This window comes from Littorina saxatilis, linkage group LG5 (genome assembly GCF_037325665.1).
Source record: "Littorina saxatilis isolate snail1 linkage group LG5, US_GU_Lsax_2.0, whole genome shotgun sequence".
NCBI classification, from domain to species: Eukaryota; Metazoa; Mollusca; class Gastropoda; order Littorinimorpha; family Littorinidae; genus Littorina; species Littorina saxatilis.
Window position 1 is genome coordinate 9,292,815 of NC_090249.1, and position 20,757 is coordinate 9,313,571.

A 20,757-nucleotide genomic window follows, 5' to 3' on the forward strand; every position below is an offset into this window, starting at 1 on the left:
GGAGCAGCCACTAGATTGCCATTTTTAAAGTCCTAGGTATGACCCGGCCGGGGTTCGAACCCACGACCTCCCGATCACGGGGCGGACGCCTTACCACTAGGCCAACCGTGCCAGTCATGAGAAAGAGAGAGACAGAGATAGTTACAGAGTGACTGAGAGAGAGAGACAGAGAAATAGAGTGAGAGCATGCAAGACAAAGAGAGAGACAGAGACGTAGGCAGAGAGACGGGCACAGAGGGACTGAGAGAGACAGAGAAAGAGAGAGAGAGAGAGCACGCAAGACAGAGAGAGACTGCGATTGAGAGAAAGAGAGAGAGAGAGAGAGTCAAACGACAAGCTCAGTACAGTGCAATAGTTTCTGGCGTGCCACCTCTCAGGTACGTTACAGAATGCTCCGCGCAAACCCCCATTTCCTAGACCATTCTCGGCGAACAGTCGCCATTGTTACGCTTCAGTGAACCCAGACAATGGTACTCGTAGCGAGCGCTTGCTTACGTTCGCGAGCGTTCGCGAGCGCCACAACAAAACTATGCGTTGCCTAGAAAACGTTTTCAAACGTTCTGTGGCGCTCTGCCTATGCAACGCACCTCTGTTGTCCCCCTCCGTCATCACTGGACTAGTTCAAGACAGGCCTCGCCCAGGCAGATGAAAGAAGACCACAGCAAGAGAAGATCGTTTCATCACAAGACAGGCTCAGACAGTGCGAACTTCCACTGCAAACCGTATCGGAAGGCAATTACGGGCTGCTACCAACACCAACGTCAGCACACAGACTGTTCGCAACCGCCTGCATGCTGCCCAGTACCACGCCCGTCGTCCATCCAAGCGCCCCAAGCTGACCCTCGTCCACAAGAGAGCTCGCAGAGTTTGGTCCAGGCGTCACATTCTCTGGACACGTCAGCAGTGGGCTGTGGTCCTCTTCACTGATAAGTCAAGGTACAGCCTGGATCACAACGACGGCCGTGTGCGCGTGTGGAGGCGACAGGGGGAGCGCTACAACGATGACTGCATTCAGCAGGTGACTGCCAATGGTGGGGGTTCCATCATGGTATGGGGTGGGATCTCTGCCCATCACAGAACCCCCCTCTACCTCATCCAAGGCAGACTGAACGCCCAGCGCTACAGGGACGAGATCCTTCGCCGTTTTGCTGTACCCACATTAGAGCAGATTGTAGCCCACTCAGTTTACATGGATGACAACGCCACGCCGCACCGTGCTCGGCTGGTAAACGCCTTTCTCCAGCAACCAGGGGTTGTCAAGATGGACTGGCCATCCTGTAGTCCGGATCTGAACCCTATTGAGAACTTTTGGGATGCACTGGAGCACTGGAGCGCCGAGTGCACGACAACCACCCTCCACCACAAAACCTGCAACAGCTCTGGGGATTCCTTCAAGCAGAGTGGCAGGCTGCACCCCAGGCTAACCTGAGGAGGCTTGTCGAGTCCATGAGACATCGCACTGAGTGCCTGGCAAATCGTGGAGGCAACACTCATTATTGACTTTGTTTTGGTGATTTTCACACAATCGAATGAACTTTGAAAATTTGGTGACTTTTGAAAATGATCCCTGTTGTTTAAAAATTTGCCAAAAATGGATTTGTCCATTCATCGCTTTGATTGTTTTGTATTAAAACTGTCGAATTATGAAATTAAATATGTGCGAACGATCATCATTGTGTCTTGACTGGTTTTGATGCATTGCGTAATATAAAAAGTGTTCCTTGACTTTTTGTGAGTAGTTTACAAACACACACACACACACACACACACACACACACACACACACACACACACACACACACACACACACACACACACACAGATAAAGCAATGACAAAAAAAATAGCAGAAACTTACACACAGACACACACACAGACACACACACACAAACACACACACACACATAAAGCAATGACAAAAACAACAGCAGAAACTTACACTCAAACCCACACACACACACACACACACACACACACACACACAAACACACACATGCACACGACGACTCCCATTTTTATAGAAACACAGTAACCCCCTCGTATGAAAGAGTGGTGGCCAATGACCCAGAACAAACAAAAGTCAAAGCTGGCAACTCAGGTTTTGAAATTTGCACGAAATGCATGCACAAGATACGATTTTTCCTTCTATTTTCTCTTTTTTGGACTTTCATTTGCGTCAGCTCGGTTTGATATGAAAAACTGAAGAAAAGCCCTGCCTTTTTGCACTGAGAAACTGTGGAAGTAGCGTGTTTACTACTGGGTCTGGCTGTAGTTCATTTACCCTCATTTACTTCCTCGTTAGCTTCCAAAGTAAACTCTTTTTTCGTCCCATGCATGGGAAAGTAAGGATGTACTTCCGATGTAACTAATGTCGCTCAAAACTTTAGAAGTAGTCGCAAACTACCCTGAGTTACTTCCTCGCTTTGCTTCGAAGTAAACCCTTTTTCCGGCCCATGCATACGAAAGTGAGGCAAGTACTTCCGATGTCACTCAAAACTTCGGGAGTTGTCGCGAACTTCCCCCATAAGCATACGGGCCCAGTTAGGCTTTATAGCCCCGCGATTTTCTGCTAGCCACCATCTTCTCACTATGCCTCCCAGACGAAAGGTCACCACCTTCAACAAAGCCCGTGCCATCGCATGGCTGCAAGACGGCGTAAGCAAGCGAGAAGTGGGCAGACGACTTGGAGTGTCCCATTCTGTCGTGGTCAGGCTGCATCAGAAGTTCCAGGCCACCAACAGCGTTTTGGAGAGGCCCAGTGCCCGTATAATCATCTCATAATAGTGTGCACCCCCACCCCCCACCCCCACCCCCCCACCCCACACGCACACTATTATGAGCTGATTATTTGCGCCTCGATATTTTATTTATTTTCTTACGTTTTATGTTGTTTGTTGTGATTCACCACACCCGAGTTTTTCGAAATTGAGATAATAAAGTGTTCTATGTCAAACACACATGCACACACGCGCGTAAAATAAAAAAAAATCCAATCTTGACTTTCAACTTTACATAAACATACATCCTGTTCACAATTAACGAGGACAAACATAATTTACTAACACCTAAGTACAACAATTTATCTTTTGTAAAATTTGGACACACATTTTCCCAATTAATATGAAAGTTACTGAACTTATCTTCTTTTCACTACACCTTATCTTGATTCCCCCCAAAACTTGAGTTCTGCCTTTTTAAATTGACCAGTAGCCCAAAACTTTCGCTCTAACCAAACAGTTTTACCGATACACAATCATTAAAAAAAAAGAAAAAAGAGGTTTAACATAACCGACTTCGCTACCACATAAACAAAAAAAGTTTTATTCTCCCCAACATTCTGGTCAACAAAATCATTATTACAGAGTCATTCAATTTCAAGACAATCAGCACAGCTTTGAACAGACCATTTCGTTCAACTAGTCAAAAACAACAACTATAGTAAAAGCTGCAGCGCGATCAACGTTCGCCCATTTACGAACTCGCGATGAGATTTGTTTCTTCTGGTCGCCAAGCCTACCGTTTACAAACGCATGCGCACTAATTGGAATTCCCCCAATTTTCTCGACCTTGACCTCAGGACTCTCGAAGCCACTACTTCGGCGTTGAAGTTAGCTCGTGCATACCGAGTAGCTGGCAACTTTGCTTCCAAAGTTCCCACTTTCAAAGTTAATTTCATCATTTATACGACGATATCGCATCTTTAAAGGTCCTTACCCATCTAAAAGAAACCTCAAACGCATGCTACAATTGCCTGACATTCTGGTTTTAAAGGCAGCTCATTGGGAAATGAGCTCAGACACAATATTGAAGACGTTAAATTCCTCAATCGAGCAACTGTCGTAACTTGGCTACAATGAGACGGTCGGCTACCTTGCACCATAGACACGAACTGTGACATTCTTGTTTAATTTAGGTGAAAAGCTTGAAACAGAGGGGCTTAAAACCGACAGTACGATCATTTACTGACCGAAAAAACCGTGCTCGAGTCATTCGGCGAAGGTGGTGAGCTTTCAAACTACCACGACTGAATAACTGATAACACATCTTTGCATAGAGATTTTTCTAGACGAGTAGCATGGTGCAGTGGTTACGGATTCGGAATTTCAATCCGACGCTCTGGGTTCAAGTGCTGCTGTGAGCTACACATTTTTTACATTTAGTCAAGTTTTGACTAAATGTTTTAACGTAGAGGGGGAATCGAAACGAGGGTCGTGGTGTATGTCTGTGTGTGTGTGTGTAGAGCGATTCAGACTAAACTACTGGACCGATCTTTATGAAATTTGACATGAGAGTTCCTGGGTATGAAATCCCCGGACGTTTTTTTTCATTTTTTTCATAAATGTCTTTGATGACGTCATATCCGGCTTTTCGTGAAAGTTGAGGCGGCACTGTCACGCCCTCATTTTTCAACCAAATTGGTTGAAATTTTGGTCGGGTAATGCTCGACAAAGCCCGGACTTCGGTATTGCATTTCAGCGTGGTGGCTTAAAAATTAATTAATGACTTTGGTCATTAAAAATCTGAAAATTGTAAAAAAATTATGATTTTATAAAACGATCCAAATTGACGTTTATCTTATTCTCCATCATTTGCTGATTCCAAAAACATATAAATATGTTATATTCGGATTAAAAACAAGCTCTGAAAATTAAATATATACAAATTATTATCAAAATTAAATTTTCCAAATCAATTTAAAAACACTTTCATCTGATTCCTTGTTGGTTCCTGATTCCAAAAACATATAGATATGATATGTTTGGATTAAAAACACGCTCAGAAAGTTAAAACGAAGAGAGGTACAGAAAAGCGTGCTATCCTTCTCAGCGCAACTACTACCCCGCTCTTCTTGTCAATTTCACTGCCTATGCCGTGAGCGGTGGACTGACGATGCTACGAGTATACGGTCTTGCTGCGTTGCATTGCGTTAAGTTTCATTCTGTGAGTTCGACAGCTACTTGACTAAATGTTGTATTTTCGCCTTACGCGACTTGTTAAATTTTTCTTTTTTTAATTAACCTTTTTCTTAATAGACCTCAATTGCATTCAGACTGCAACAACCGGTTTTTGCCTCTGTGTTAATTTGTTTTAAACGCGTAAAGAAACTCCTATGCTTTCCAAAAAAAATCGAATCTTGACTTTTAACTGTACATAACCATGCATCGCCATCGTAATCAAAAATTAACGAGGGAAATCAAACACCGATGAACAGTATTGTCTTTTCTAAACTTCTTGACAGACATTTCCCCAATAAATAAGGAACAAGTCACTAAACTTAGTTATTTACGGTCTACTGCATAATGTTCTTCCTTGAAAACTTTACCAGTAACCCAAAGTTTCTCTATAACCAATCTATGTTTGTCCAACAGTTTTACCGATATAACATTATTAAACACAAGTTCAACATACAGTAATTGTTGTACTTATTGTGAGAACGAAATTGATTATACTTTTTTTTTTTTTTTGTGCCCCAAAATTATGTTCACTTGGAAATGCTTTGAGGATAAAGTGATTTGTAAATATAATATGATTATTAAAAATTACCGTAAAGGAAGTTTTTTGGGCGTGTTTAAAATACATTTAGAAATAGTCTTGTTAACGATATAGGTACATTTAAAGTAGAAAAATTAATATAAAAAGCAGAAAAAAATAAAAGAAAAAAAGATCAATGAAGAGGGATACTCCCCACACACACAAAAAAAGGGTTGAAGCAAGCAGCTGAGATAAAAAAAAAAAAGCAACAAAAAAAAAGAACTTCAACATAATCATTTACTCTTCTCCTAACATTCAAGCCAACAAAGTCATTTGTCATAGGCAGTCATTCGATTCCAAGACATTCATCACAGGTTTAAACCGACCCTTTCGTTTAACCGTTCAAAAAACAACAGCAATAACGCTGTTAGTACTACAGCGCGCTCAACGTTCGCCTTTTTGAACTCGCGATGAGATTTGTTTCTTCTGGTGGCAAGCTTACCGTTAACAAACGCATGCGTACTAGTTAGGATTCCCCCAATTTTCGCGACCTTGACCGAATACTCTCGAAGTCACCACTCCGGCGTTCATGCATAGTGAACAGTTGGAAAGTTAAACTTCGGGAGTTCCCACTTCCGAAAGAGGCCTCTACTTCCAGTGTTGCTGACTTCCGCCTCGTGCATACGGGCCCAGGTCAGGACGGCCTGGTTTTTTCAAGGGCGGTCCCTAACTTTTGCCGTTCAGTATAGTAACGTTTCTTGAACATACAAGGGCTGTTGTGGAAGTCCATAGAATCTCATATTAGTGCACAGCTAACCGTTAATTTGACAACGCCATTTTTTCGAAGGATCCTTCCTGAGATGCGACACACTTTAACATTCTGTAAAAATACCTATCAAACATGTCGGTGCGAGTGTTATTTGCCGATACCCTCAATGACCCTCGTTTACTCTTGGACGGCAGCATCAGGGCTCTCGTAACGGTTTCCCCGGAGCTTTGTCTTTTTGAAGGATCGTTCTTCCCCCAAAATTACCACAATATACAGTAGAAACATATTCCTTTCAGAGACATTTATACATCATTGTTCAAAATTCCCCCTTTTTTGAGCTCTATGACAGGCAAGTAAATATGGACGGGTAGAGTTCTTTAATAGCTGTTTTCTTTGCAGTAAAAACTTTTAGATACATGAAAATTTGTGTCATCGCCGATGAGAGATTGTAGTATGCATACGTCATTGTAAAATATTATGAGGCATTGCCAGGAGCTTGGAGTCTAAGGACTTCCAGAACACCCTACGTGAATTTTATTTCTTCAAACCGGTATCTTGTGCACCAAGCTGTATTGCAACTTCGAAGGTCTGTCAGTGTTGGTTTGCTTCAGTGAATGATTTAGGTCAGTCCCTCAACAGGGTTTGATATGCACGATGAAAACGAGGAACACACGTCTGGTAGACACTCGGTTTGATATGTCAGGGGTATGCAAAACAATTGTGGTCTGTTCATGTCCGTAATTAATTGTTGCTTTTCACTTTAATTACAAATAATATTTCCCACCATGTTTGTGAATGGGTCGTTGGCCTACACAATAAAATCTGTGTCAGTGTCAGGTCAGTGTCTGTCTCTATCTTTCTCTCAGTCTCTCTCTCAGTCGCTCTCAAATTTGGCTTGGTCTCGTAAAGGTGTTAAAATTTCAAAGGTCGGTCACAAAACTATTACATATCGCTCATTCTCTCATTTAAGTGAAAGTGCATTTCTTTCTGATTTCAGAAATAGCCCACTTCAAAATACTTACCATTTTACAAATCCTGACGAAGATTTAGAGTTTTGGACATTTATTTTCATTATCATTTACAAAAAACACGCACCAGTAAAAACACATCAAGTAAAGCAGATAGAAAAACCCAAATGGATCGACCAAGGCATAGAAAATGCAGCAATCTAACGTGAATTCCCTAAAGAACATGGTACTATAACGGGTTGATATTTATGTTGTGTTATAACGTATTGTTATTGTGTTATTTGTGTAAACTGTTAAGAACTTCAGAGAGGACAGACAGATCTTTATAATGGAGACAAAGAACAAGGTACGAACAATCTTAAGAAATGCAGAACAACAATTTCTTGTCTGTCCTGGAGCGCTGTGCTCGGTGTGTTGCGCTTTTGTGAACCGCAGCGAAGCAAGCACAGGCCAAGGTCAGTTAATCTCAACATCTAGTGCAGGCCAAGGACAATTAATCTCAACATCTAGTGGAGGCCAAGGACAGTTAATCTCAACATCTAGTAGAAAGACCGTCTGCAGGACTGATAGGTCGATTCAGATTGCAGCTTCTTGAACTTTGCAAGAACTGGATTTTACTCGTAATGTATATCATGTACGGAACAAAAAAACACAAAAAACCAAATGGCATCGTCTGTCGACCAGTCACAAAAACAAACCTGGCGAGGTATGCTTGTACTTTATATACGTCGAAGAAACCGGAACCATGCGTCTTTGTTGGTACGAATATCCAAAGGATATCAGCAAAAATTCGCCAACTTCCGTCGGAATATCCTTTGATAATTGGAATAGGGATGTGCGAGACCATCCAATCACAGCCCCCGAATTCCCCCACGTGTCTATCAGAATAGCTATATAGACAAATATCAATATTTTCGAAGCCTCTCGGAAAACATATCAATAAACACTTTCTTTTTCACTTCGAGAATAATAAATTGATACATGATAGTTAATCAGGTTTCAGGCAAAAACACTCATGTCAAACAGCGGTGATTAGTTTAGTTGGCCAATGGCTGACCAACATTAGCTGCTCTATGTGTTGACTCATATTAACCATAATTTCCTCATCAAAAAGCTTGAGATTTATGGACTTGCAACCAATTTCGTTAACATTTTAAAATCTTTCCTGTCAGACAGACAGCAAAGTACCTATCTGAATCAATCATACTCTTGTAAAAAAAACCAGTAAGTTTTGGAGTACCACAAGGTTCTGTTCTTGGTCCATTACTATTTTCTATCTATATAAAGAATCTACCGCTATTTGTCAAATGCTGCTCAACGAATCACCAATTAAATCCATGATAAGCGATCAGCTTTGAGGGACATGAAGCATCATAATCATTGTTAAAAGCACAGTAAGCCTCCCGTAAACCATCACAGATACTAGAGACATCCAGATTTGCCTTCGAAACAGTGACGACGAGTAGTGTTATATATGACGAGTCTTTCTTATCGGAATATTCCAGACATCTGAATATGCTGGGTACACACGCAACACTGACCATTTTTTTCGATTTTTAGATTCATTCCTGTAAAATCTCCCAACTCTAAAACAAATAGGCCTAGTGGAAACAAGTGTCTTGTGCAAGAGAGATCAAGGGAGATAATTGGCAGGATATGTCGCCCGTCGACTCAAGTTCTGAGTTTTGTGTGGATATCCGTGTTCAAGCACTAGGCCTCCAAAATGAACAGTTTACAGATGCACAGTCCACAGAAGCGTCGTAAAGATATTAAACTTTAACACTGCGCACATAAAACATATTTTTAACATTATGAAAAGGACTAAAAGTACTCGCGAAGATTGCTGATTGAGGTTCGTCAAACACGCCTTTTTCACCACGCAGATCCCGGTCTTCAGCAAGCAGTGGTGGGCGCGAAAAACCAAGCGCATGCGCATTGAGGCACAAAGTTAAAAAATAGAGAGGAAATCCCCACCACCGACGATCGTTCGTCTGACGAAGGTTGAATCTGGATGTCCCTACTGTCAGGCTTTTACACACAGTACAAACACCCTTTCATTTAAACACTCACCGCTTGAGAACATCCGTAAAGAGCGAGCAATTTTCAAAGAATTTATTTTTGCGTGGTTTATCTTACCCCTGAGCCATCGGGAACCCGTGTGATCCAGTTTCCTTTTTTTCACAATGTAGTCGTCAGTTTGTGATTTTAATGCGACTCGCTGTAAGCTTATCTGCAATAGCACGTTATTATGTAGCTCTGAATCTAAGCGCAAAAAAACGGCTGCGATTTACACGAACTCTAGCGATGGCTTTTGACTGTTCAGAGGAACTGGCGACAGGCATAACCGTCGTCTGCTACGAGAAGCACGACCTTGCGTGACCCTGCTTCCGGGCTTTTCTTTTTTCAAACTTTCAAAACTTCGAATTGTACTCAGAAAACAGATTGAGTTTACATGACAAAGGTGTGATGATGTGTAGAATTTATGTCAGGAAATGCACATACACTCATTGCCTCGAATTTCAAAATAAATTAATTCAAGAAAACTGAACAAATTAATTACCCTAACTCTAAGAATTGACCCGTACAAGTCCAGTCTCTCATATTCTGGCGCACTGATGTGGAACTCCATTCTTGTTATAATTAAAATACAAATCAATGAACAATCATTCAAGGGATATTACATGCTGTTTCTCTTGCAAAACTTGTAAGAAATATTTCTAAGCAGCTGATGAAATATCAGTACTTTTGTTTGTTTGTTTGCTTAACGCCCAGCCGACCACGAAGGGCCATATCAGGGCGGTGCTGCTTTGACATACACTAGTCACAAAAAGTCAAGGAACAAAAATTCAAAAAGTCATATCTCCGAAACGATTTCACCAATTTATTAATCGTTTACACCAAAGTACACCTTCTGGGCCACACATTGAATGTGGCAAATTTCATTGGTTTATAATAACGGAATGATGAGTAACTCAGTTCACTGCAAGCGTGTTAAATTTCAAAAGTCACAACTGTCTCATGTCAACAAAACAATGTCAGTAATGGGTATGGGCACCCCGCCGGGCCAAGCATTCGTTGCAGCGTCGACGCATGGACTGCACATGTCTTCTGAAGAGCTGCTGGTCCAGGTTTTGCCATTCATGTTGGAGGTATGCCAGCAGGTCCTGAAGGGTGTTTGGGGGAGGGTGATTGTCTCGCAGCTGCCTGTCAAGATGATCCCAGACATTTTCGATTGGGTTTAAGTCTGGGCTGCAGGCTGGCCATTCCATTCTGTGAACTCCCTGCTGCTGCAGGAAGGCCCCAACCACCCTGGCGCGATGCGGTGTGGCGTTGTCGTCCTGCAAAGTGGCCTGGGGTCCCAGCTGTTGCAGGAAAGGGATGACAATCGGACCCAGGATCTCGTCCCTGTAGCGTGCCCCGGTCAGATTCCCCTGGATGTGGTACAGGGGGGTCTTATGGTTGGCAGAGAAGCCTCCCCATACCATCACGGAGCCTCCACCATACGCGAGGACCTCCTGGACACAGTCCTGGTTAAACCGTTCGCCTTCTCGTCGCCATACGGACAGCCGCTTGTCCGGATGCATCAGATTAAACCTGCTTTCGTCGCTGAAGAGAACAGTGGCCCATTGATGACGTGTCCATCTCGAATGACGAGCAGACCAGTCTCGGCGGGCTCGTTTGTGGACTGGAGTCAGCTTGGGCTTCTCGGCTGGTACTCTGGAACGGAGCCGCACGTTGTGGAGACGGTTCCTGATGGTCTGCGTGCTGACTTGAATGTTGGTAGCCACCCTTAGCTGCCCCCGGATGCGCTCTGCAGTGATGGTGCGTGACGTCAGAGCCTGGCGGACGATGTAACGATCAGCCCTTGCATCAGTCTTTTTTGGTCTCCCAGATCTTGGCCTGTCCTGGACCCGTCCAGTCGCTCTCCAGCGTTCTTGTAGCCTCCAGACAACCGATGGAGACACCCCAAGTCGGTGGGCAACAGCTCGGTAGGTGGCGCCGCGCTGAAGCCAGGCAAGGGCTCGTCCTTTGTCGACATCTGGCAGCGATCGTCTCTGGACCATGGTGTTGGAATGGACCATAGCTGTGAAACGCTGGCTTATAAAGGCTTTCAGTGCGGTGAGTTTCACAGCCCAGACGTCCGCCTAGCACGTGCCATGATCAGTTCCGATGTTCAGTACCAATGTTCATTCTGCTGAGCCAGTGAATTTAGGCGCATTTTTGACGTGGAGGGCCTGCACTTTCCGCCTGCCTAGCACCGCGTCCGTGCATCACATGCGGCCAATGATGCTGTCTAGACAATTTGCGAGTTGTTGTCAGTGCATTAGCCAAGTTTGGTTGATTTCGTTTTTCGGGTTATGAAGATATTGCTGTTTGCTTTTTCCATGTGAATATGTCAGTTGTTCCTTGACTTTTTGTGACAAGTGTATAACGTGCGCCACACACAAGATAGAAGTCGCAGCACAGTCACATTATTCTGACACCGGACCAACCAGTCCTAGCACTAACCCCATAATGCCAGACGCCAGGCGGAGCAGCCACTAGATTGCCAATTTTAAAGTCTTAGGTATGACCCGGCCGGGGTTCGAACCCACGACCTTCTGATCACGGGGCGGACGCCTTACCACTAGGCCAACCGTGCCGGTCCAAATAATATCAGTACTCTCTGATTGTTTTGAACAACATGATTCTATATAATGCACGAAGATAATTTTTATACAAACACATATTTCATTGTTATATACTCTCCCAAAAAAGAAACTTGACACAGGTAAATCTTGATTTTTTTTTCAAATAATTATGTTAGAGGAAAGCACCAAAATTCAGTTTGAAGTTTGTCAGTTGCATTGTTGCTAACCACGAAACCACAAAAAAACCATCATTGAACCAAGACTTTACTGGGCGGTCGCCCTTTTATTGAATTGCAAAAATATTTCCGGAAGATCTGAGTACACACCTGTAATGAACCTTTAATAATACCCACGGTACGTGTTGTATGTAGACTTGAGATCCTGAAAGTTTCGAAGCAATCCATTCAGGTATTGCCAAAATACAGCGTTTGTCATGGTACCCCTAAAAATGGACGCAAAAACCTATCGTTTTCTGCTGCTCATACGCTCCACACCTACATGAGTAGTACATAAGGGGTACCAGGACAAAAAGAGCTGTATTTCAGCAATGACTTGGTGGATCATTACAGGTTTGTACTCAGGTGTTATGCAATTTTCCCAAAAATGTTTATAAATTCGTCACGGTTTGCACGTGCATTTTGCGATTTTTAGCCTATGAACCTCCGTCGCGCTATGTACAAATTCGTCATACTGACAGCGGGATTACATTGCAGTTCACTCGTGGTCGAGCCTAAAAATAATCTCTTTGTTTCTCACGCCCTAAAAACATCTCTTGGTTTGTCAAGCGCTGGGAAGAGATCAGAAAACATATCCCGGTTTGTCACGCACTGGGAACACATCCTACTGATGGCACCTTCGACAGTGTAGCCTACTCGTGGCTGAACCCAGAAAACATCTCTTGGTTTGTCACGCGAAGATATCATACTCAGAAACGCGCTGTTAAGATATCATACTCAGAATTCTCCGAGTGATAGAGCGCGGGCCCTGTTGTTGCTGTTACAACAGCAGGCGAAGTTGGTGAGTGTGGTTATGTAGGCGTGTCTGAAGACAGTGTTCATGATGCCGTACAACAACCAGTTGACGGTGCAATTGACGAACAACAGCAACATGGCGGCAGCCGGTACCTCTGGGTGCAGTCCGTTCTGTATGACAATGGAGTGGACAAGGACGACGACGAAGGGCGTGTAGCAGACGACGAGGCAGACGACGATGACGAGCAGGGAGCGTACCAGGGCAGCGTCAGATATTGCCTGTCTGCCCATGGTGGTGCAGCGCCGCCAGTTGTCCGGGTTGCTTCGAGCGGCGCCCCGTCTTTCGATGCTGGGGTAGAGCGCCCTTTGCGGGCAGTCTGAAGGATGCCGGTCTGAGCTCCGCTCAGTCGTGTCCGTGCGTCGCTCCGCGTCCGCTGCGAAGGCTGTCTCAAAGTCGGACATAGAGCCCGCGTTGAAGCTGCTGCTAGACAGACCTCCAACGCCGTGGATGTGGGCGCCGTCGCTGCTGGAGGACGTATCGGCGGTGGTGACGTGGATATCGCACCAGGAGAGCGTGTTGAGGTCAAGGGTGGAGGTGCGGAGCGCAGGCCGGCGGACTTTCCTGGTGGACCCCTTCCTGCCCTTGTGGAAGCGCTTGCCCACCTCGTAGAGCCCAGACGTCAGGCGAGATCTCACTCTCAGCGTGGCTGCCTGTCGCTTCCTCACCGTCACGTTAACTTCCGGGTCATCGGTTGTCCTGATGACCTGTGCCGAGCTCGGCCGACCTCCGGGTGATACTGGACCGTTGGGTTTCAGTCGGTCCGTCTGGCCAGTGCACTGATCTTTCATCTTGCCTTGTTTGTTAATACTGTGACTTTTGGCCTTGCCTTGTTGGTCAGTGATCTGAATCTTGGCCTTAACGTTATTTACGCCAATCTGAGTGCTCCGCTTCTCAATGACATCGATGGCGTCTGCAATTCTGTCCAGGTAGTTGATGCTGCGATTGACCTCGGGGTCGGGGTCTGCCTTTACATTCTCCTCATCCTTCTTGTCATCATTCGCAGGCTCAGCAGCAAGACGTTTTCTGGCGGCGCGTGGAGCGTCGTGCAGCCTGTCCCTGTCCAGCGTGTGAGCGAAGACCTTGCGCCGCAGCCCCGTATCTTGGTGTGGCCCCGGGTCACGGTGACACAGCACCACTGCGGAACTGGAGCTGCGTCGCATCATGCCCGGCTCGTGCCGCACGCCTTCCTTGCTATCGTCGTCCGTAGTGCACATTGTGGATGACGTCATGTCAGAGTGAGAGCCGCTGGATGGGTTGGAAGGGGTGGTGTCGGCCTGTGACTCGTCGTCCTTAGCAGACAGGTCCATCAAGGAACGGGACACGTGACTCTTCCACGTGGCCTTGCACGCAGTCTGCTCCCTCCTGTTTCGGCGCTGTAACCTGCGGCGACTACCGTACCAGCGCCTGAAGATGGCGGCGTTGAAGTATCCGACCAGCAGCAAGGGCAGTACCAGCATGACGATCATGACCACACTCCCGTAGTGCACACCTTTCTCTGTACTGCTCGCCATACACATGTGCAAATCGTTTTCGTACTTGATGTTGGAACCCGTAGGGAGGAAGGGAGGAGCGTTGAGCAGCGCCGCAACCCCCCATGCCGTCGCACACATAGCCAGGTTGCGCCGGGCGGAGAAGAGGCGCCTGAAAGCGGGGCGGTGACACACCTTGACATAACGGTTGAAGGAGATGAGGATCAGGCTCAGGATGGACACGCAATAACTGACTCCCAGCACGAACCCGTTCACCCTGAAAACCATCACACAGCGCTGTGTACAGTAGGACTAGGAGGCACACACACACAAAACGCGCAAAAAGTAATATTTTATGTTGTTTTCAAACTGTTGTACAATACGAACCCGATATAAAATGTGCTTTATTTCACCAAATCAGCTCGTATTTGATATCGGTTTGGGATTCTAAAGGACGATGGAGTCATTGAAGGTGCAAAGAAGGGATATTTTGGGGGTAGAATATATCGATCGCGCCTGTAGACGAGAGGTGATCAAATAAACTTGACCAACAAATTATTGCAACAAATTTCGCACCCAAATTAAAGCATTAATTCCCGTGTAATTTCATTAAAACTTTATATGCCAGTTAAGGCCGTTCACCTGACTATCAGGATCACTTTTTGGATTCAAGATATCTTTTACAGGGATCACGTGACCGCCGCTCAAATAAGGGTACCTTCAAAATCAAGCTGACAAAAACTCGTCATAGCATTTTTCACTTATCCCGTCGCGCGATATAACCTTCGTGGTTGAAAACGACGTTAAACACCAAATAAAGAAAGATTGTTCACTTATGTCCAATAAATTCATGACTTTGCATGTCTACAGATAAATGATTCATACAGATACTGTGGAAGTTTCATTTGCGTGTAACCACTGGCGTAAATTTGCTATTAAATTACATATCTTACCCAACTCACATATAGCAATTAACCCTGGTTCAGTGCTGGTAACGCTGTACGCGTCCCCTTGGTAACAAGGGAGACCACTCTAAAAAAAGAGTGACCACTACCCATAATGCCAGACCAATATCTAGTCTGACTTCCGTATGCGTGCGCATACGCCGCCATTTCCATCATTCGCAGTTCTGTACGCTCTGGCTGTTTCTTCAGCTTTGGTACTTGGTCCTTGGACTGGGTGCTTTCTCCTTGGTATTCTACTTGTGGTCTTGTCTTCGCGACTATGTGAGGTGAGATCGTTCTTGATTTTTCTTGTTTTTGTGGGCGTTTCTTGGCCTTATTTTGACTTGTGAAATGTTTTCGTGAGTTGTTTGGCCATGGCGGATAACGTCAAGAAGGGGCAGGCTTCTAGACATGTAGCTGCTGAGTCTCCGCCACCTAGAAAACGCCTAAGAAAGTTAAGCGGTCTAGATCTGTACAGGCTGTTGTTTCGATGTTAGAACTGTCATCGAATAAATGCATTGATGTTGTTGTTGACATGCCCTCGGCGTCCATTTTACCCGGTAAACCGGCAGATAAGATTGCTCATGGTGTTAGCCGGTTTAAGCGGCTCCTGTTCTGTGATTCCCGGTTTTGCGTCTGCGGACGTTGCCGCTTTGCTTCACTCTATTAGTACACAGGTCTTGTCTCTGGCGGAAGATTTTGCGTCGACAAAAGCGGAGCTGCGGGCTCTTCCGGCTGGCGTGGCTGGGGTTTCCTCCCTGGCTAAGGTGCGTCCTTCTCCGTCGGCCACGGGTACTCGGGCGGATGTTCATGCGTTGCAGAACGATGGTGGTTGACTTGGGTTTCCGGCGAGCGTTCCGTCTTCCGGTGTCTCTCGTCAGTCACAAGGTATGTCTGCTGCACAAGTAACCGGGTTCTCTGGTGAAAGTGTAGCGCGTCTACAGGCAAAAGTAGCCACGGGCATCGCGCTCACGGGTGAAAGTTCTTATACGTTTTCTGGCCATCGCCGTTCCGTCGGAAGGTCAGGCGGGGGTAGGGACACTGTAGAGCGTACGGAGGTTTGCGCTTCCGGCCGTGTCAATGGGCATTGGTCAGGCTGTGCGGCTTCCGCTTCCGCCCTGGGGGCAGGAAGAAGACAGTAAAGATGGCTCTCTGTTTGACTATGGCAGTCAAGCAGGGGGTCAACTTCCGGATTGCGCTGAGGTGCATGAAGGACGATGGTGCTTCCGCTTTGGTGGATGACGTCGGGTTCCGGTTGCCGTCTAAGTTCAAGTGCAGTGGTGCTTGCAACTGAAACGGCATCAATCCACGGCCGGTTCCGCTTCCGCTTTTGCGGCTGTGGCTTCCGGTTGAAGGATGGTATAGCCTTCTGCGGTTAACACTGTGGTGTTTGGTAGTCGGCACTCATCAGCCTTCAGCTTCCGGTTCCTCTGCTGTTACACAGGCTGCGTTCACTTCCTCTTCCAGTCTTTCAGCTGGTATGAGGCAAGTGGATGGAGAATCCGTTCACGGAGTTCCGGCTTCAGGGGATTTGTCCCAGCCTTTCCCGCTTTTTGGCAGGTGTTGCCTTATCGGGATTGGTTTCTGGTTCTCATCCTTTCGAAGATCGTTAATTGGGATACTACTGAACGGGATGATGAGGGTATAGAAGATGAAGCTTCTGTGGCAGAGGGTGATACCTCTTTTTGTCTTCCAGCTAAGCTGCCATCTTTTTTAGCTCTGGCAGCAGGGGTTGCTACACACTACTTTCCCGAAGGGGTAGCAGTAGCATCGTCATATGCCTTTTCTTCTCCATCTTTTTTGGCGTGTTTTCAGGAACAATCTGCGAACTCTAACGATGTTTTTGCCCTAACTCTGCCTTTGCTGGCATCTTATGGGGAGGCTCCTGATTCAGTTTTGCCGCGGTTTGCGTCTTTTTTAGCTGATTTGAGCCTTCTAAGGAAAATCTTTGAACGTCTAGTTCTTAGGTCTTACATCGGCGGCGGGTGGAATTGTGGAAGGTTTCTCATACGAGTCGCCTTTGTCACTACTTCCTTTGGGGCAGCGCTTGGCTGAGCACCTGTTGCGGTGTTGCTTTAGCTTGCGTCACCCGCTCAAGTAGCGCATCACTCGCTGAGCGCGATCCGTAGGCTCGTTTAGCGCCAAGCCTAAGAATTTAAGTTTTTCTTTTGTTCTGCCTACGGAACTACCCCCGGGTATCCCGGAGTTGACGGGCATCCTTTTGGGATGTTTATAGCAAGAAGAAACTGTCTGTTTGTAAGAACAAGGATCTCCGGGCTGTGGAAGTTTGCGTCCGCACTTCCTCATGATTTTCGCTATTGAACAAAACTTTCTTTTGTTCTCTCTCTTGTGCGGTTACGCCCTCACTGGATATCTTTGTGTTCCGTCAGGACGCAGGTATAAAGGATGTAGCTTTGCTGTTCACTGGAGAAGAGGTCTCTGTCTAAAAGTTTGTTCTTTTGGCGAGACTTTAATCTCTTCTTTGCTTGAAGGTTGTTTTTTTGAGTCCGCTTCTATGCTCGCGGACTCTTTTCTAACAAAGAGAAGCTCACTGCAAAAGGAAAGAGCATGGCAGGTCTCGGCTTTTTCCCTTTTATCAAAAGAAAAGCTACAGGCTCGCTGTTCTCGGCTTTTTCTTTTATCGCCATGCTCTCGCCTTGCGGCAGGGATCTGTGTCGATTACCCACCTCTCTTTCCCATGGGGCAAGTTAGTGGTGGGGGTCGGGAGGCACATAAAAGCACGCTTTCTTTCACACTCCCGGCAGTTATGTCAACTGGAGTTTTTTAGTGCTCGGCTTCACCCTTCTTTCCGCCTTTGTGTTTTACCACAGCTGCGGGCGGGTATTAGGACTCCCTCTTTATGAGAGAGTCACTGGGGCCTTCCTTTTGGGGTTCTCTTTCATACATCGTATGGTTGTTACTTCCATTTTTTGATACTCAAAATAGTTCGGAAGTGGCTACATTTTATTGGTTTCGGAGCTTCAGGGTTCTGATTTCGATTCTTAGTCAAACGTTTTTTTTGACTTTTTGGTCTCTTTGACGAGACTGTACAAGCGGCTCTTTTTAGGAGCTCTTTACTCCAGGTGGAAACTGGATTTGCGGGACCGGAACACATTGGTTGGCTAAGGCAGCACAGCTTTGTTACTTCCATGGTCGGCTGACGTTAGGCAATCGAACAAAGCGGTAAAACGTGTGTTGATTCAATCAGACAACTCTACAGTGGTGCTTTTTCTCAACGGGCAAGGGGCCTCTCACTCTCTTTTACTTCCTCATCGAGCATGAGAGGTTTTGTTGTGGTTTTACCATCTCGGAGCTTTTTAGCAGGGAGGCTCAATGGCTTGGTGGGCTCTCTGAGTCTTTTTATCAAGAATGTCTACTTAGTTTAGACTCTATCTCATCACGCTCTTCTTTGACTTCGGGTGATTGGGAGAAGCCACTGATAGAAGTTTTTGCCTCTTGGTACTATCGCCTTTTCGCTTATGGTCTTCTTCCGGTTTACGAATTCCAAAGCTTGGAAGATCAATTGTTTTTATTTTGAGCAGACTGCTGTTATCACTATTTGGGGCCCGCTCGATTCTGCTTGCCAGGCCTCTTAAGGCCGGCAAGAGGGCGCTGGTTTTTCTCACACTCGAGCCACAGGGGTGTCTTCTGTATGGGAATCATTGAGATGCTCAGGGGCTTCTGCCTCAACTCTGGATTTGGTCCAGAGATCTCGGAGGGGGTCAGTGTCTTTGTTTACTTGTCACATTGTTTGGCTTGGAATAAATGGCGTATTTTTTAACGGAAAGAACTCCTCTTCTCTCCGTTCATTTCAGATGGCGAATCATCTATCCTGGCTTTCCGAATTTTTCTCCCACGTTTTTTGGATCAAGACGTTATGTGATATCAGTTGCACTGAAACAGCTCGGTCACAATATTTCCTTTGGGGGCTTTTTAGCCAGCACGTTTAAGGGAGCCTCCCTGTAAACAAGTCTCCTTTCCTGATTTGGGCTTTGCTCCTTGTTTTGGAGTTGTTTTGAGATCAGTTTTTTTTTTATCCTTTACAAAATCTGGCCTTGCTGATCAACACGGAAAGCGGTTATGCTTACTCTAGTAGCTTCTGTGAGAAGTGGGAGTAAGTGTGTTTTTTCTATCTAGTTTTGCTGTAGACAGCTCTTTGGAAAAAGACTTAGTTTTCTTTCAAAATTTCGGACAAATAAGAGGAAACTGGGAAATCAGCTCCGATTCACATTTCAATCACTTAGCAATATTTTGGCTCCTCTAAAGCCATTTTTTAGCTAAGTCTACATTTCGAGGTTCGAAAGCTTTTCTGACTTGCACTGATCTTTTTTAGATCATTGAATCAAAGGTTCTTGATCATATCTTTCAACTCTGTCGTGTTATAACCTGTTAAGGTTGAAAACGACGTTAAACATCAAATAAAGAAAGAAGGAATATCTATCTTCATTGGTAGAGGTAATGGCTTTTTGAAGTCAACCTTAGCTAGATGGACTGCCACATTTTTTAGGCAGGCCTTCAAGTAGTGGCAGAAAAAGGGGGGGGGGGTCTTAACTTTTCTCTCTTGAGCAAGTGTCTTGCTACTGGAGGTTCTGGTGTACATAATTGTCTTGTTAGAGCCCTCAGCAGTTTTCTGTTTTGGACTCCGCACACTCGATCGGAAACTCAGAAACTTCCTTTTATCTCACTTAACATGGTGCGGTGTGCAGGTATCTCGAAAGTCATGTTATTCAAGTGGGCCTCCACCATAGTTAGACAAGCTTTTGTATTGTGGCGGATTCAGTCGGGTGATGTCAGGGCAGTTGGCCCTTTATTACTACAGCCAGGTCTCATGGGGCAAGAGGTTGGTATTCCTCTCTAGCTGTTCTTCGATTTGGTCTCCTGGCATTATTTCTTGAGTCGGCTTAACGGCTTGCTTAAGATGTTTTTCATCGATGTCTATCTCAGAGATGTCTCTTCATTGAGACAGAATGCGTTTCTGTGTTGCCTGCTCTGGTTATCCAGGCATCTTAGCCACTTTAGTGAAGGGAACGTTGAAGTGACAATGACTAGGTTTAAAATGTCCCTTATCAGAAAGTTCAACCTCAGTCCTTTGATGTTTATTGAACTCATTTTCATATAAAGTTGGCGCTTCATACGGAAAAATGGCTTTGAAATTGACCCTAATCCTTCTTTGGGCTCTGTAAATGTCGTTTGGGGCTATGGTTGTAAAATGGTATCTACTGGTCACCCCAATGTATAAACTGAAAACTCTTTCTGCACCAGAACACGCAGAAAGGATTGTATCTGCCTGATGTCTGATGCTTTTCAAAATCCTCAACCACTAACACCTTCAAAACGGACTTTACCTGACACTGTTGTTTTTCCCTATATAATCCTTACTATTTTTCCGAGACGTCGTCGTGTTGTGTATTTAGCTTGCCACAACCTCATACATGGTCCTAAAAGTTAAAGTTGAAGAAAATACTAAAGATAA

At 45.3% G+C, this 20,757-nt stretch overlaps 2 protein-coding genes across 2 annotated transcripts in view; one reads left to right on the forward strand and one right to left on the reverse strand.

Annotated features, from left to right (window-relative positions):
- Positions 1 to 20,757, forward strand: part of LOC138966256 (epithelial membrane protein 3-like) — a 91,559-nt gene that overhangs the window by 59,723 nt on the left and 11,079 nt on the right. The window lies entirely within an intron of this gene.
- Positions 10,724 to 20,757, reverse strand: part of LOC138966253 (uncharacterized) — a 33,250-nt gene continuing 23,216 nt past the window's right edge. The window contains exon 2 of the mRNA XM_070338393.1: positions 10,724 to 14,617. Coding sequence (XP_070194494.1) covers positions 12,793 to 14,617 — 1,825 coding nt within the window. The 3' untranslated portion in view covers positions 10,724 to 12,792. The remainder of the gene's footprint in view (positions 14,618 to 20,757) is intronic.